General features: G+C 34.3%; 1 protein-coding gene across 1 annotated transcript in view; it reads right to left on the bottom strand.

The window, feature by feature from the left end:
• Nucleotides 1–14: 14 nt before the first annotated feature.
• Nucleotides 15–18920, bottom strand: part of LOC100549732 (dual specificity protein phosphatase CDC14A-like) — a 20035-nt gene continuing 1129 nt past the window's right edge. The window contains exons 2-9 of the mRNA XM_031554953.1: nucleotides 14400–14425; nucleotides 14195–14261; nucleotides 11637–11699; nucleotides 8638–8725; nucleotides 6133–6363; nucleotides 3254–3392; nucleotides 1299–1455; nucleotides 15–277 (exon numbers count right to left, since the gene is read on the bottom strand). Coding sequence (XP_031410813.1) covers nucleotides 239–277; nucleotides 1299–1455; nucleotides 3254–3392; nucleotides 6133–6363; nucleotides 8638–8725; nucleotides 11637–11699; nucleotides 14195–14261; nucleotides 14400–14425 — 810 coding nt within the window. The 3' untranslated portion in view covers nucleotides 15–238. The remainder of the gene's footprint in view (nucleotides 278–1298; nucleotides 1456–3253; nucleotides 3393–6132; nucleotides 6364–8637; nucleotides 8726–11636; nucleotides 11700–14194; nucleotides 14262–14399; nucleotides 14426–18920) is intronic.

Below are 18920 nucleotides of genomic sequence, written 5' to 3'. Positions count from 1 at the left end.
GCAAGAAAAAAAAAAAAAAAAGTCTTAGGAGCAAAATAGTTTCCAAGTACTAAATATCCCCTTCACAAAAGGCTTATCTACCACCTTGTGCATTGACGGGGCATAACTCCATCTTTGCACGGTTCTAGTGAATAAAATGTATTTGTGCAGCACCACATGTTCACAGAGGCCTTTTGCAGACTCTAAGCTCAGAATCAGTTCAGGATGCTTGAATCAAATGCCAGTTTAAATGTAGCATTCAGAATGTTAGCAGCTTTAATATTATACCTGTAAAAACCTGAAAATCATATTACAAAGAAAGTTACAGTAGAAAAAAAGCTCTGAATTCATGCCGTGAATCTGTACATAAACTGCTATGTTGGATTCAGTAAAGTTGGAATAGCTCAGATCCAAAACCATTGTTTTTACCTATCCACATAGGATATGTGCCAGCAGTTTTCATTAGGCAAGGAAGATCATCTCAGTGCAGTGTTATATTCTCCCATTGACAATCCAGATACTTAACTTTACAGATTCTAAGCCACAAATTGAACTTCAAAAAGGGCAATAGTTATCAGTATAAAATAATCCTCTATTATATGATCCACTGTAAAACCTGAATATCTTGAATGCATTTCTGTAAAGGTACCATTTGAATATGTCCATTGTTTTCCTGGTCTTATACATCATATATAAAAGCTCTTTAGTTAATACAGAGCTAAGACAGATTAACCAAATGAATTTTAAGCTTCTCTAACTCACTTCTCACTGCTGTAGGAAGCTACAGTTTGAAGTTTTTACTGGCTAAGAAACAGAACTATGTTCACTGTAGCTCTCAATCCACGCTTCTCCTTAAAATATATAATTATCAAATTCTTACTGTAAGTGTACACATAACAGCAGTAATCTACAATACTGCAGTAAAAGAATGGGCATCTGTACACTCACATGTTATCAGCTAGAAACTCAGAATAAACAGATTTCCAGTTGGAAAAATGATTTTTTTTTCCCCCTATTCTCAAAATAAATAACTACAACAACAACAACAACAACAAAAACTGAAAACCATAGAGGGCAGATTTGAAATCATGCACACCTTCTTGAAGTGTAATTAGTGGCCCATACACTCACTTCACAAAAAACTTCTAAATATAATCCAAACTTTTTCCTATATGTTTTGAGAAAATTTGAGATCTCATAATCATCACATTTTAAAAAGAAAATAATAACAAGTCCAACAGCAACAAAAAACTTAAGATGTTCTAGTTATTACAATCATCTCCATCTCTGCTTGCTTGAAACTTCTTATGAATCCTTACCTCCCCATACTGATCCAAGTCTTGCACTTTATTCAAGCTGTCATTGATCGACATATCATTCAAACCACAGAGAACTCTGTTAATGTTTCCATCAACTACTCGTTGTTTCTGTTTCGATTGTATGAGATCTCCCTCCAGCCATAATATTGCTTGCTTCCTTTTGGATTCAAAGCATATTATTAATATCAATAAATTTGCACACAAACAATATGAAATTATGCTACTGCTACTGCAAGAAGACATTTTCCCTGGAAAGTTTACCTTAATCAGTAGCCTGTGCCAATTATTCAAGCTTGCATAACAAAAAATGGGAAAGGTAAATACTTTCAGAGGTTTCGCTATATCCTAAGAAAACATGAAGTGGAGGTGATGGAGAAAACGGCACCACTTAATCCACCTAACAGTAGTAGCCTAGAATGCATGCTTGAACTTGAATACTTTGGAAATCTTTAAGATTAATTATATTCACAATAGCTAAGTCATGTGATACATTCTTACCCGAGAGATGTGTCAAAAAAAAAAAAAAAAAAAGGAAAAAATAAAAAACACCTTTTCAAGAGACATGTGTGAAGGCACTTTTGTAAGACTTCTGTTAGATGCAACATTGTAGTCCCAAGGCCAAGACATTTTACATTAGACTGCTAAAACTGATGTTAACTCCTTCCTCTTCATTCCCATTTTGACACTACCGGTGAAATAACTTGAATTTTGTCTGAATATCAAAAATAGATAACTGTTGCCACGAGGATAATAAATTCACAACCTTTACTACAGCTCTTCACTACAAAAATAAATATGAATGAAAAAAATCTGAAAGATCTCTGCCTATCTACCAAATCAAACTGAGTATTTAAAGGCCACTACATAAAAGACATGGGTCCTGTTTTTCTCATCTCTCAAGTGAATAGTACTTGATAATCCTCCATTTAATATCTTTATCTCAATTTTGCTCATTTGTGAATCATCCAAAGCAGAGAGCCCTTGTGGTTTGTGATTCACAGTATTTTCAACAATGGGTGGCCTCCTCTCAAATAAAGGAGCACCCATTCCAGAGTAGAAAGCAAACAGGAATCTTAATTCATGCTCCATTTCTCTTATGAATTTTAGTAACACTTCTTTCTCTCATAACCTATGCATTTTAGATACAAGATCAGATAATGATTTACTATATTTACATAGTATTATTTACTCACAACAATGAAAATGCCATCAGCTAAATATCAGCAAGATACCAACTCAAATTAGCATGAATGTCATAGAAGTACACAATGTAAAAGCCACTATGAAATTAAAACAAATAAACATCAACATCAATAAAGACAGCATAATTTTGCCCATTATTTCCAGTTAGAATCACTCGGGATCAAATTTTGAATCTCTCATTCTAAATATCTGTAACCTGTTTTCAAAATGAAGGATAACGCCAATTTTAAGAAGAAAGCACATTAAAGCCATACATTTGTGCTTTGCTAACAGCTATTAGCTCCAAGTAAAAAATGTTTCATACGTTATGCTAGAAAACTGACAGAGACTATAAACTCTCCGGCACATACTTATTTAATCCCTAGTTACAGGAAAGAAAAGTAACACCAGTTTTTACTATGGTAATTTCAAGTGTCATCATAGGCTTAAAGTGTATCCTTCCTACATTAACATTTTAATAAATGTTTACTCTTAATGTTGTAGCAACATACAAATTGATACTGCCAAACATTTGGCTTTATCTTTCAAATCCCTTATAACAAAAACATACAGAGTCTTGACACCTCTGTCCCTGAAGCCAACAAAATGTACAGTACTGCAGAGAAGATGATTGCTACCTATTATGTTTATCTCAATCTCAACTAACTTAAAATATATTATGAAGGGCAGTAATGTACAACTCAAGTAGGCAGAAAGATCTGTAAGTATGTAGAAAAGCAGTTGATTCCTAGTAGCAAATGACATGCACATACTCTTCCAAGAAGTGTTGTTGAGGTCCTATAATAGAGCCTGGTCGACATATTCTTATCCAAGCAATGGCTTCAGCATGTGTGAACCTGTAGTGTTTCATTATGTAACAGGCAATCAGTGTTCCTGTTCTTCCCAGGCCAGCTAAAGAAACACACATATTATCATTCACATACAAAGTTGTAAGCATTTCCTAATTATCAAATTCAATTACAAGATAAGACGACTTTTGAAATGTTATGTAACCTTAATATTTGAAGAAACAATTTCTGATTTGATATTCTGTTTACCACACTATAGGATTTCAGTGTTGTACTTACACAACTTAATATATCATATTTTTAAAAAAAATGAATACCTTTAAGAAAACATGCAACTGGTAATTCTGTTGTGCACTTCTACCTCAAACTTTTTTTTAAGGGTTGATATTTAAGAAATCTGTGACCAAGCTGGAACTTGTTCTTACAAGACCACAAATAAAACAAAATGAAAGTACTCTTACACAAAGGCCAACATTAATACTTTAAAAATTAAGAATCAAACACATGAAAATGACATGTACATATCACAACAGTTAGCAGAAAACATCTTCTCAGCTAGTGGGATTTTCTTTCTGAATAAGATTTGTTGTGATATCAGCCTATAAAAACTATTTACTACTAACCACAGAATGATTGAGGTTGGAAGGAGCCTTTGGGTCCATCTGTTCCAATCCCCTGCTCAAGCAGGGTCACCCAGGGTTGCTCAGGTTCACATGCAGACAACTTTTGAAGAAGATCTCCAAGATAGGAGACTCCACAACCTCTCTGGATAGCTTGTGCCAATTTTTAGTCACTTGCATAGCAAAGAAGTGATTCCTGATGTTCAGAGGAAACCTCTTGCTTTCCAGGTTGTGCCCATTTCCTCTTTTCCTGACAAAGGACCCCACTGTGCCTGGGTCTGTCCCCTTCACATATTTATAGACTTGGATAAGAAAGATCTCCTCCTAAGCCTCCTCCCTTCCATGCTTACTAGTTACAATGCTGTCTTTATAGGAGAGATGCCCTGTTCCCTTCATCATCTTAATCACCTTCTGCTGGACTTTTCCTTGGAAGCCCATTATCTGCCTTGTTCTGAGGAGTCCAGAACAGGATGCAGTACTCCAGGTGTATCCTCACTAATGCTGAGGAATGTACCCAGTGATACTTGGCCTAATGCAGCCAAGGATATTGCTAGCCTTCTGGATGGCAAGGGGACATCACTGACATGTTCAACTTGGAGCCCACCAGGATGCCTAGATCCTTTTCTGCAGAGCTGCTTTTCAGCCAGGTGATCCCCAGCACATACTGGTGCCTGGGAACGTTCCTCTCCTGCATTTCTTCTTGAAATGATCTATCTGTATAAACAGCAATGCATGTTGACTAGCATATAATATATGTCAGTAGCTTAAGAAATTCAGCCCACGCTCCAAAACTATAAACTAATCCTGGTTTTAAGAAAGGGGTAGGAGAAAGGGTAGAAGGCAAAATTAGCCTTCACTATTAGACAAATCTTTAACTATAAAATAATAATTTATCTCTTTTTAACTCTCTGTCTTAACTGTTGGTTAAGTATCTACACATTTATACCCTATTTCCCCAAGTGTTTTTATTTGTGGTTTGGTGGTATGGCAGTAGAGGTTGAACCTTCCCATCAATGTTCCATTTTCAGTTAGTTATTACTTATATATCAGTAACTATTTATATCAGAGATCTAACAAGCTAACTATCTTTACTGACAATTTTACACAGAACTAAAAGTTTTTTACATTTAACCAATAACTAAATATTGCTGCAACTTTTGGGAGAGTTAAGATGATTCAGACTAAAGGATTAAGGTTAGAAGCTTATAATTAGGGAGATTCTGAGGCTATCAATGTCCACAGTGGAAGCTGTGCTTAGAATAATTCTACAGTAAGAATACAAGAAATCTACAGATAGTACATCAGCTGCGAGCATGTTTATTTATAAGGGCTTAAAAAAATTTAAAAAGTGAATTTTCTCAGGGGCAGAGGTTGAGGTTTATGTAGTCAGGTGAAAGATCAAAAATACTTCAGATTAGCAAGTGCACATATAAGTCACCAGAAAAGTATACTGCCGTCTTTCAGCAACTAAGCCTGGAGATTGACAGGCTATCCCCATAACTTATACTTCAAGTCAATTAGCAGATGTTTGTCTTATTAATGCCAGAATTTTGGGGTTCCAGCCAACTAACAACTTGTTGGCAAATTAACTTGTTTACCCTGATACACATGCTTAGTGTTCATGGAAATAAAATACAGACAAATAGCACTATTCTTGTTTCAGATCAGCAAGACATTTGTCTCTATAATGAACTTAGACAATTCTTTAAACATAAATCAAGCTGAACTCTTCAGAGCCTTTGTTGATCCTTCTTGACTAAGCATGTTCTGTATATTTCCTAGATGATATGCTGACATAGACTAGTTTGAAATACTAGGATCACAATAGCAACTTTCTCCACAGAAAAATGTAGAACAGTCCCAAAAGTACAAAGAAAACCTTTCAGTTTTTAGCATTTCCTAGCCCGTTAGTATAATGCTAACTGTGAAAGCAAAATGCAAAAGAGAAGTCTGTAAGAACTAAAACTCATGTCTGCAAGTGACACTAAGCAAAAAAAGAAGAAAAAAAAAAGAATAGAATGTCAGGTTTTTTAAGTAGAGTGGGATGAAAGAGCTCAATATGCACATTAAAATATTTGTTATATATTTAGTCCAGTTATAAAGTAATATTACTTTCAAAGAAAGTTTTCACCTTTTAGTGTTTGCTTTTTTTTTCCTACAATAAACTACACACATTAATACTTATCTTGAACTTCAATCTGAGGAATAAATAAGTGCACATACCTTTACAATGTACAGCAATAGCACCATTAGCATTTTCACAGATATTCAGGAACCTCTGAACTATACTGTCACTTGGTGTGCTTCCGTCTATGAAGAACAGGTCATAATGCTCAAAACCAGCATCGGTAAAGCGTTTTGCCTCATAAATTTTTTTGTTTAGTCTTACAATTGATGTGACATTATGTTTCCTGAAATAGGGAAAGTAGGCTTCAGGTGCATGAAGAGGATAGCCTGTAAAAAAAAAAAGAAAGAAAAAGCAAAATGTGCGGGAACAATCATTTTACGAGGATGAGACTCAATGCCCTGATAATAAAAATCCTTCCAAAAATTCTGTGAAAAGTGTAAGAAAACATTCTTGTACTGAAGATGCTCTATAGTTTTATTTGGAATAATACAGAAACAGGTTGATATTGAAAGAGTTCACAAAATACTCCTGAAAACTACTATGCATTAAAAGAGAATCAGAAAAACAATTAGAGCACAGTATTTCTGAAGCACTATAATCTTTTTTAGCACACAACCCTCTACTTCTAGAGATCTGAAGACATTAGAGAGCTAAGGACATAAATCAATTCAGCATTTCAGAAGAGCTGTTTATCTGTAGAAAAGCTGTAGATCACAAGAATAAAACATGCTTTAAGAGGAAATACTATTTATGATGGAAATAGATCGTGACCTACATTATAGACAAGAGCAACAGTCAAAGTTGTGCAAGAAATATTTGTACTATACTTAATTAACAACTTCTTTACTTCCAAGTTGCCAAGTATGTTCTCTTTCCAACTCTTTCTTGATAAGCTTCCAATAAACTATACTTTTAAAGAAATTTTAGCTCCCAGCTCATACAATTTTCTTTCAGATTCCTAAATAGTTTACAGTTACTTTCCTGCATATCAACTATACTCAAAAATTAAATTGTGATGTCTGCACACATTTATGAATTTAACATTTTGAAATAAGTACGAGGGCTGCTCTGAAAATAAAGCCTCCTGTTATATTGGCCTGTGATGTCAGAGGCAGATGCTGGTGGTATGGCAGTGGAGACTGAACCTTCCCACCAATATTCTATTATATTTTGTTGCTGTGTGACAGATGGCAGCAGAGGGACACTGACAAAATGGTGTCTGACATGGAAGTGAATATGAAGCAAGGGTGTGTGAATCCACAGACATTCATCAACACTTGCTGAACATTTATGAAAATCAAACAGTGGGCATCAGCACAGTAAAGTGGTGGTTGGTGCATTTCAGTAGTGGTGACAAAGGGCCAACTCCAGTGGTGCAGATTTTGACAAGCACAGTGTGCAGGCTCCTGTTCATCTGTAGTGAAAAAGCACAGCTAATGGTGGTGATCACATTGAAAAATGTTTTGTGGCTGAGAATTAAGTAGCATCATTGTGCTCTTTGTATCTGTTGTAGTTACTATGGAAATAACTAGAAAGCATTACTTTTCAGAGCAATCTACATAGATTGAATCTGCAGCTGAAATTAGGGCATTAATTTCCCACACTACAACTAGCTGATCCAACTTTCTCCTTGAATAAACAGGTTTCTGGGAGATTCTATGGGACATTTCTACAAGTCATATATACATATCATCGAATGATTTTGCTTGGAAAGGATCTTATGGATCAAGTTCCCTGTCACGTGCAGTGCTGCCAGTCTCTAGATCAAGTACTGCATCAAATTGCTCCGGGCCCCATCCAATCCGGCTGTAATGAGTTAAAACTTTGCTTTGTAATGTGTACTTACACTCATAACTGCATTTCAAGCACTAGTGATAATTTAATCATAACTAAGTGATATACATGTTAAAAATAAAACATTTTTTTCTAAATTCTGTGGAACAATATAGAAAATTTTTGAAGATGTTCTGTAACAGTGACCAGAGGAAAGAAACAAACCAACTAATGCATTTTCTACATTTTGATTAAATCTTCAGTGGACAGATTGTGCAATTAGCAGCATTCTATTCATAAAGGAAACACAAGAGAGCAGAAGAGGCAGCTATTCAGAAAATATGCTAATAGAAATAAAATAGCATAGCACAAGGAATGAGGTAAATTACATCAGATTTTCCTTTGAGCTGGAACAAATCCCTACTTCGTCAGTCAAGTTTCTCTTTTATATTCCATTAGAATTACATATATTCTTCCCTTTATCCCAAGTATGAAAGATAACCTTCTTTTTGAAGTCATTCCTGGCTTTTATTACAAAACCCTCAATACACTCTCCCTTACTTTACAGAGCTCATCAGAAGAAAAGTAAAGGACCCAAGTTTCTCAAGCACTTTTGTAACTCTAAGGAAATCATTGTTAGAAGACACTTTTGGAGTTGAGTTCTATGATTGTACATAAAATTTTCATTGCACAATTATTTCTGCAGAAGACAGTTAATCCATAAACCTCTATGATCTTCTGCTCATTTGCTATTAATGTTTAACATGCTGAAAAAAAATAATCAAAGAGTAGCACCAAAATAGACACATTAAAATCCTGAACCATACCATTTTCAAATTTGCTCTTTGGGTGTGGTCCACTAAATGCCAGAAATTTTCCTGGAATAATCCAGTTGAAATCACCATTTTCTACTCGCTAGAAAATTACAAGAGAAAGAAAAAAAGCATTTTAATAACTATACAAACAAGGTTAAAAAGGGTGGTTTTTTTTTTAATAATAATGGCATTCTTGATGCATTGAAGAACTTCAAACGTAATTATTTAGCTTACATATATGACTAACATACCAGAAGATGTTTTTCAAAAACCTCTTAATAAAACAAAGTCACAACAAATTCTGTTAAAGTTATCAGATAAAACAGAAAGATTCTATATCTAAGATATTTCTCCCATAGAAGGTTCAGGGTTTGAAGACACCGACTTATAACAGCACTGGCAAATACGTATGTTTTAATCAAAGAATTTGGAAAAAAATCTTCCCTGTAAGGCACTAGAAAGTGGGCACTAAAAAACACACTTCAAGGACAACAAATTAAGAGCATAATTAGCTTGCAAAAAAACAATTATCCTTTCTCTTTCAGTATCCGTAGATACTGAAATTTACATTTTGTTGTAGTTCTGATGAGTTAGTAATCATAGAAGGAATGGATAAAACATAACACAAAAAAAAATCAAAATCAGGAAAATCAGGTTTCATATCTCTTCGTAAAAGCAGTGCTCACTTTCCAATTGTTCAGAAAAGTTTGGTAAATTCTTTTATTGCCCAAACTGCAAAATGCCTTTTTTTCCCCCCCTTTTAAGAGAACAGTGTTCATTCCTCATTTGGCCATACAATTATTGTCAGCATCACTTATAAGGACATGGCACTCAGTTCAACTGCATTACGAAGCTCGTGTTTTTAGTTCCCAGTTCATCAAAACATTTTAATGAGTGAAAGATTCTAATAATGGACATTACTGTAACCAATTCAACAACTGTATGCTTAGCTAACCCCATTAGGCTTGCTCCAAATGTCCTCACATAGTGAAAACTCCTGTAAGATAACGAGCTTGCATAAAGACTAGAGAACTTTGTGCCAAGTCAGGACTGCTCCCAGCAGGAAGTGATTTGAATCTCTGCTCTCTTTAATAAGTTCTGAAAATAAATCTGAATTATTTTTGTAATTGCATTTATGTCTGAAATTATTCTTCAAAGAATAGGCTTTTGTGGAGAATTTAAATCTTAACAATTCTGAACTACATATGTATTCAGCACTACATACAAATATTAATATAGGAAATTATAAACTTAATTATTTTTCATCAAGACCAACAAAAGGAGAATTAGCTGTCTTGATAACATAGTAAAATGAAAGAACTTTAGCTTTTAAAGAAATGAAATTTCCTCCAGCCTGTTCCCTTTAAGTCTCATGCAACTTTTCTCCATACAACTATATTTTAAGTGTTAACAGCAAATATCTGGAGTATTTACATTTAGAAATTCAGCACAGTATACATCTAAACATACAAAACTGACCATCAGACTGCCACATGTAAAGCAGCATAAGACATACAAAGAATAGGCCAAAAAAAAAAAAATAAAGGACTACAAGTTCTTCTTGGAATTCAGACAATAAGCAGGATTCATTCACACAAACATACAACTCAGAGCAATATAAAATGATGTTAAGAATTAAATAAAATAGGACAGCTTTGTATACAGCTTTAGTCAATTGTTTTGCTGTTTGGTTTTTATTTTGTGCAACTCAACATATACCATACATACACACACAAGAACATGTATATACACACATACAATCCTAAGAGTTTCCACAAATTTTTTCCTTTTATAACAAACATTTTGTTGTTATACACAGATCAAGCAAGAAGCAGCAATTTCATACTTTGTTTTAGCTACTACTGCATTCAATCTAAGTAGTTCAGCAAAGGCCATACTAATTTCTCAGTCAACACAGAACACTGCAGTATATAGAAATCCTTCTACAAATACCATAAGCTTTGTGAATAGCTTTATATTAAAGGCACCTATTGTATTTGCCAACTACAGCATACATGCATGTTGTAAACTGAGTTTTCCCACCATTTAGTCCTCTCCTGGTTTTACCCTATCACCTAAGTGTTTATGAAATATTTCCTATAGCTTATACCTACATGTACTAAACATATATGTACAATAAATTAACAATGAACTCTAAAAAGAGAACTTAATACATACTCTAATGTTCAGTTCATCTTTAGCTTATACATTTTTCCCACTAACCAATGCAATAGCAAGAATTTCAGGCAAATCCAAAAGCAAGTTCTGGCACAACCACATTGCTGTCACTGACTTCCTTAAAAATACTCTCCCTTCTTTTGAAGTGTGGCAAATAAGAGACAAAAGATCATCCAAGTATTCTGGACCAGATAAATACACACTTTGAGCCTCAGATTTTTGGCTCGTAGGTGCAGCAAGGATGTATTTCAAATGTTCTCTACAGCAACGTTGCTTGAAAAGCACTACTACTTGAAGACAGAGGTAAAAAGAGCTCAACCAGTTGATGTTTGCGTAAGTTAAGGAACAAAGACCTAGCAGCACCCAGAGTTGCATTCTTCACTTGTGGGACAAATGGCAGAATAATCAATGTTATATTAGCATTTTGCAACTTCACTAGGTAAATATTTTGGATGTATTCTAATTAATCAAACGTACTGCTGTATAGTGAAAAAAAGCTCAAGATGTGCTTAATCTATACAGCTATAAAAGAAATGTAACACGTGGAACTAGCAGCACCTCAAGAAGCTGCCCTGCAGTGTTTCAGTGCATCACACTGTAATGATACCCATCTTCCACATTGTTCACAGACAGAACACAGTTTTAGTATCTGTCATTAAGGCTTCCATTGGATATCTAACCAACAGAACAATGGTGTGCTTTCTCATACTTACCAAACATACAAAGACTAAGATTTAATTGAATAAAAATATTTTTGCAATACATTTTAAAGTTGTGAGGTACTATGTACTCTAAATTATTTTAGGCAAATCAGATACATTAAATGTACAAACCTCATAGTGTTCATATTCATCCACATCAAAAGTCTTAAAGTCAAAAAATCCATGCTGTAAGGCCTAAAAGGTAACAAGGTGTCAGTTCATTTTTAAATATGGTTTATAATTCCATTTTACAGTTCTGTTCTTGAGAATCAAAACAAAATTACTAAACATTTGTGCTTCTGGCTTGCTGAAGTCTTTACATTAAGACGACATTAAGTTTTGCACATATCCACAACACAGACAACAACAACAAAAAAATGTAACAATGTCCAGAAACATCAGATTCATCATTTCTCCTTCAAAGACATTATGATGAACGTACACTTGTTGCATATCACTTAAATCTTCGAGTCTTTCCATCTGACTACATGTTTTTCCTGTAAGGCAGCTGACAAATTAAGAAGTAATTCCCTTTTTGTCATATTCTCATTCAATAATTTCTAGGCTGAGTATGTTTTTAGTATTTTGGACATATCAAAAAATAAAACATTAAAGGAGTTTTTTTGTTTGCTTGCTTTTAAGTTTAATGTTATACTCTGATTATATCACTATAATACCCAGGCATAAAGCTTTACAGATAGCAGTACTAAGTATAACCTGAACTTTGTGATTTGTTGATGTCATTTTTCCCAGCACATTCCACTGATTGAATGAAGTTAACAAGACTATATTAGACAAGATCTATTAATAGGATAGAAATAAATTGCTTAGTATTTGATTACTATTAATTTACTTAATTTACTATTATTAAGCATTTACTTTACTATTAATAAATATGTCAGTTTTATACTAGCAATTTGTGTATAATGGCATATTTAAGCAATTTTAGGAATTAGGAATTCATAGCACAATTTTCTTTCAAAGAACAGTTGGAATACATTTCAGTGGCTTGTATCTATATGGAATCTAACACTTTCTGAAAAGTATAGATATTGCACAACATTCTAGGATTAAGGTGTTTTAAAAACATACCACATTATTGTTTAGCATACGTCACTATTTGCTACATGTAAAGAACTTGTTTCTTTTGGTTAAGGCAAAAACAAAACAGCTTCTCTAACAGACAATTCAGTCTCATGATTGGACCTCTCACGATACCTACAATACCGAAAGGTTTCTTCAAACAGCAGATCTACAAAAGTGTTATTTCATTTAAGCATGGCTGGATGGCTGCACTCCAGAATAAGTAAACTCCTTGAATTACACACACATATATATATATATATGGTATATCTGAATCATGAAATTTTCCCAGTTAGATTAAAATTTACTTCAGACTGAACCATACAGTTTCTGCTCCAAAAGATTTTATTTTTGTAGATAACTGGACAAAGATTCAATAATAAGTTTCACGGAGATGAAAGATGGAAAATTGATTCTCAAAAGTTCTCTTGATGGGTTTGTTGCAGATATATTATACTGACTGTTCCTGAATGCTTCACAGAGCATCAGGATCCGTAGAATGCCACACAAATTAGAGTCTTACTGCTAACTGACAGTTCCTTTCCCACCCCCAGAGAACTAAAAATATTAAGCTTTATCTGTCCTTTTTTCAGTTTTTAAGAGACACTTGTTTTGCCATTCTTTTAAGAATTACAAATAGTCTATAAAGTATCAGTACAGAACCATTTATATAATCTGTTCTTCTCACCAAGATCACTAGGAATTCAGGTGAACAGGAAGTGACCTTTGCTTACAGTATAAAGTATATAATGTAGTATAAGGTTACCAAATAAAGTGTAAAATAACTTTAAAAAAAAGAAAAAAGCAGCACTAGATTAATTTTCTCCAGGATCACAACCACAATCACAGAATGGCTGGGTTGGAAGGGACTTCAAGGATCATGAAGCTCCAACCCCCTGCTACAGTCAGGGTCAGCAACCTCCACATTTAATACTAGACCAGGCTGCCCAGGGCCTCATCCCCTTGTCCGGCCAATTTAAGTTATCAGTTAGCAATTGATAAGTTAGCAATTTCAATTATCTTTCTCTAACTTTGTTGGTAGGTTTCTAATATTTACACTGGGTATCATACGTACTTGGAAACCATAGCAGAGGTTTAACAAGCCAGTTAACTAGATTTTGAAAGCCACATGCTAAAACAGCAGTAAGGTGCATTAGTTCCCGTTCTTTTCAAACAATTTTCAAAATATTGGCATCAAAAAACCAGAACCAAAAGAAACCAAGTATCTGCAAAAAATGTATTAAGTGCTCAGAATACCTATGTGTCCATATGACTTCAGTTTATGAACACTGGTAAAAGAGAATAATGTCAATTGATAAATAACTAATTGCGCTAGGCCCGCTAATATCTGTAAATTCTACCCATCTGGGACTGGAATTTTTGCACATCCTATTTAAGGTGAAAAAACAAAACCTATGAAAAGCCGTGCTAACCAAATAAAACATAGCCCTCTGCATTTGTCACTACTCAGAGCTCTCAGTAATTCGGGCTTCATGAACAGATTTTCTAATGTATTTTAAGTGTACTTTGCTGTTTGCTGTTTTTTTGTTTTGTTTTTTTTTTTAAAGTCAATTTAAACCTGTTTTTCTAAGAAAAAGAGTGATTACCTTATTTATTCCCTGTAAACAGTCCAAGATGGTGAGATTGTAGGTGCAGTTCCCAAATGAAGCATCCCTATAAATTCAACAAATTAATTTAATATAAGTATCCTGTTAACAACTCAGGAAAAGGTAGCACATAATAGAATATCATCAAGTTATTCAGTCCTCTTGGAGAACTCTTTCATTGAAGTTCCTAGAATACATTGCTTACCAGCTACTCCATGCTGAAGCACGCCTCTATCAAGGATAGAGCTCAGTGTGAATACAGTTACGATACCAAAATTAATTTCAGTATCTGTTTACATGTCAGCTACCCACATGGCCTTGGACCAAATTATTTATGCTCTCCTCAAACAGGAAGCTTTGCTATTCTCTTTCAGTTGCACAAGGTCAGTAGCACACAAAGCAAAACTTGCTTTAAACATTATTCAAGTCTTCCTCTGTAAAAAGAAAAAGCAAGCTGACTACTTGTTTGGATTTCACTTCAGGGCTCTCATTTTGATGCACAATTCCAAACACGATTATAAATTAATCAGACAGGAAATTGAAAGTTACTTGATATTGGGTCTGCCATTAGAAAAACAATTTCTCTTTAAAAAAAAAAATGACAGAACACTAAAAAGCAAAACATATTCAGGAAGGAAGAGACATCAACATAAAAACAAACGCTACCACTGAAAATAACAGCAACGCACTAATTGCAGAAATAAAAGAAGAAGTACGTCTCAAGCTTTGCTTCCGATCAGTTTGCCTTTCAACAAATTCTGCCTGGGCAGACTTCCAAATCAGTCACTGAATAATACTTTACAGTTTTGCTCTGAGCTACTTTACGTTAAGAAATGCAACTTATCAGAACAATAAACGTACTGGATTTCAGACAGATAAATCTTTAATCCATAATTTATTCAATTCTTTCATTAGATACTTTCACTTTTGAGACTCTACTTGCTATAAGTAATGTGAAATTTATAGTATTGATATGGTCCTTTAATCTCAAAAGTGTACTAGAAGTAGAATACTATCACATATTACGAGCAAATAATAGAGAAGTCTCAAGCAAGCAAGGTTCGCAGAAAATGCATATTTTAGGAAAATGAGAAGCTACAAGAGCTACAGTTTCATATTACAAGTAGGTCACTCAAAAATGTCTTCCAAGTTACTAGATTATTAACTGAAATAATTATCACAATGTTTTAGAACAGAAATTTTAACACGTCAGTGAATATTTAACATCCAAAATTAATGACAAGGTTTTTCAAGATATAAAGATATGAAGTAATTTGACTGTATTAAATAAGCAGATTATATCACAACAGAAAATAAGCTTAAAAGACTATCTATTTTTCACAGTGAGAAGACATTTTTTATTTTATTATTATTTTTTTTTTTGCAAAAATTTCAGCAAAAAAGATCTGAGCAAGAAAAAAATCATTGGGACGAAATGGGAACATACACATCACAAAAATACTTAGAAGTTACTACAATTTGATAAAAGAGATAGCAAGCAAAAAACCTAAAACAATGCAAACACAAAACTAAGTACTTAGACAAATCTGAAAAGAAGACAATTCTAGCAGTGTCCAATATTATGCCATTTTGCTACAAAGTTGAACAGCAACTTTTTAAAATATTCAGTCTCGCTATCAACTAGATAACAATTCTGTGGAATAAATTCAAGTTAATACACTTCCAGTATTCTGACCTTAATCAAAAAAAAAAAAAAGAAGCTTGTCTTGATCTAATATCCTGAGCATTTCAAATAAGCTACTCAGTGAAAATATACTTTTGTTTATAAGGAGTTGCCTAAGATATTTTAAGTCACTGTTCTTATTCTTTCTTTGTTTAAAGCAGAACAAAAACACATTTCCTTCCCCAATCACCTAAATAACTTCCTCCTCAAGCAGAGGAACTTGGCTGAGTTACCAAATTTTTCAGTGGATCAGAAACAGAAGGCATAAGTTGTGTCAAACCACTACAAATCTGTGTAAGTATTTAAAGAACAATTTGATCTTATTTTCCAAACATTGCTAAATTAAAGCATTTACTGGGGGGGGGGGGGAAAGATTTGAGATAGCAGAATAGCTACCTCAACTTCAGCATTCTTTGTGTAAACCCTTCTTCCTTTTGATTTCATATAAAAATTCAAGACTGTCACTAAAAATGGTAGAATCACCAAGGATGGAAAAGCTCTCTAAGATCAGTCAACCATCCACCTATCACCAGTATTTCCCTACTAAACCATGTCCCTCAGTACAACATCTAAACGTTTCTTGAACATCTTCATGGGCAGTGACTCCAGCTCTGTGGGCAGCCCGTTCTAGCACCTGATCACTCTTTTACAGAAGAGTTGCCTGGAGTGGTTTCAGCCAAAGTGCAGGAAATACTGGGCTCTATCAGAAATAGCAGTAACCTTCACAGAAGTGAACACAACTATTCTCATACCACAGTAATCTGAGAAGCCAATTACATAGTACTGGAGCCACTATTATGCATTTCATTGAAGCATCTGTCACTGTTGTTAAAGTTCTAGAATAATAATTGGTAATAATAATTGTAGCAGTATAAAATGCAATAAATTCTCAGTGATCCACATTTTGTGCAACAGTAAAACCAGATGCAAACACTACCAGAGTTATGAGAAAGAGTACTCTAAATAAAAAATTCTAACTACAAAGAAATAGTGTTTTAGATGAAACTACAATTAACTGCATACATTCTTCCTACTTGAACTTGTTCTTCTCCTTTGCTCACTATTCTGGGCAGCCTGGCCTAGCGGTTGGTGACCCTGCACATAACAGGAGGGTTCAAACTAGATGATCGCTGTGGTTCTTTTCAACCCAGGCCATTCTATGATTCTATAAGAAACCAATGTGCACAATTATGTTTAAGAGTTTTATTGATGGAAAGAGGAATTACAGAGGAATTTGGATTAACAGTGCTATACCTTCTTGCTTAACTCTGAAGCATGTGTTAAAGAAAACAGGAAAAAAAAAAAGATCTCATTTCTGATCAAACAACAGAGAAGAGCACACACAGACTTCTCCTGCACTGTATTACACTGTGGGAGCTCCAATTTCTGTTGCTGATTCTGTGTTTTGTTACAGTATTATTATTATTTTTTTTAAATGGCCAAATGCATAACCATCTTGATTTTCTAACAGTGTTTTGCCAACTATTATCTGACAGTTCTATTTGGTTTCAAAATCAGAAATATTCACGTATATCTCACATAGAGATGTAGCATGATTTTGAGCTGGTATTATAGAGCTGCAAATCCCACATCCGATTTCACAGTTACCAGAGCTGACCTCAATACTGCATAATGCTTTCTCTTTCATCAAATCTCCAAATGCCATCAATAAGAGAATAAATTGTTTTCACAGAACTTGCAAATAAAGAAATGAATGTTAAAAAAAAAAAAGAAAATTCATGTCATATCTAGAAACATAACATAACTAAGTTAAAATATCTGTTCTTTTCCTTTTGTATAGGAAGTCAAAGTAGATTGAAATGAAAATATAAAACAACTTTACGGTAGAAAGCTGATATTTATCATGGTTTAAAATGATGTTAGTGGTGTTTTCTTAAGTGGAAGCAAAAGGATAGAGAACAAGGTCTTCAATAGACTAGAGTATCAGCAAAATCTGCCAAAAATAAATGAAAGATTCTCAAATGCCTAATCCTCCTGCACTGTCTTTGGTTTTTCCATTAAAAAAAAAAAAAGTTTCCATACATCTTGTAAGAGGAGTATGCTGACTTCTTCCCACCCATGAATGATGTTCACTGACACTGTCTTCAGATGAAAAACCCAGCTGAAGATCTAAGCCGATTAAGGCCTTTTGAGGTCACTGAGCTCAATGAAAGTAGATCAATTTCCCAGTGATATTTTCATGTAAACATGCCTCAGAAGAACCTGACAGTCCTGAAGGGCTTCTACCTACTGAAAGCTGTCTGTTTTTTTTTCCAAATAGAAGACACTTGACATATCAAATTAACAAGCCTGTTAAATAATCTAGCTGTAACACTGAACCTTTGATCACTGCACACTGATAAAACTCTCAGAAGAGACTATTCCAGAGATAAGCTGTACTACATAAGTTACATAACATCTAAGTGCCAGGTTGCAAAGTGTAAACTCAAGTCAATAAGAACTGAATTCCAATCATTAATAACCCAAGTTATTTCTTCCCCAGATCTTAGAATAAGAGAGAAGACAGGGCACTCAGGTATTGATTTTCATTTTACGTAAAAGTCACTTTAGCCCTTATTCAAGACCCTACCTATGTAGGAATACAAACACCCTCACTGCATAGATTGGTGGTTTTTTGTTTTTTTTTTGTCACAGAATAGTCTGAAGCCAAGCAGATATAGTACCTAATGTGGCAGCTCACATTAGGTGAGGCAGCTCATATGCTTCAAGTCTCTGTATCATGCTGTATTTTGCATTACAGATGCCAGAAGTATCCTAGAACACAGCTGAAAATCATCTGAAAAGTCTTGGAAAACCAAGAAAGAAACATGTTATTTTTTCCCTATTCTCAGCTAACATTGATTGCCCCATTGCAGGCCCTCACAAAATCTACTTGTCCTTCTCTCAACCCCAGTAATTCTTAAGCTCCTTATGCATCTATGCCAGCCTCTTTCTACAAATTTAATTCATAAATAACCCCAACTCCTTCCCATAACTTCCAGACTCCCTATTTCCTACCTAGCCTCCTATCTTTTTAAACTA

This window comes from Meleagris gallopavo, chromosome 10, assembly GCF_000146605.3.
Source record: "Meleagris gallopavo isolate NT-WF06-2002-E0010 breed Aviagen turkey brand Nicholas breeding stock chromosome 10, Turkey_5.1, whole genome shotgun sequence".
NCBI classification, from domain to species: domain Eukaryota; kingdom Metazoa; phylum Chordata; class Aves; order Galliformes; family Phasianidae; genus Meleagris; species Meleagris gallopavo.
This window is presented reverse-complemented; position numbering and strand designations above follow the sequence as displayed.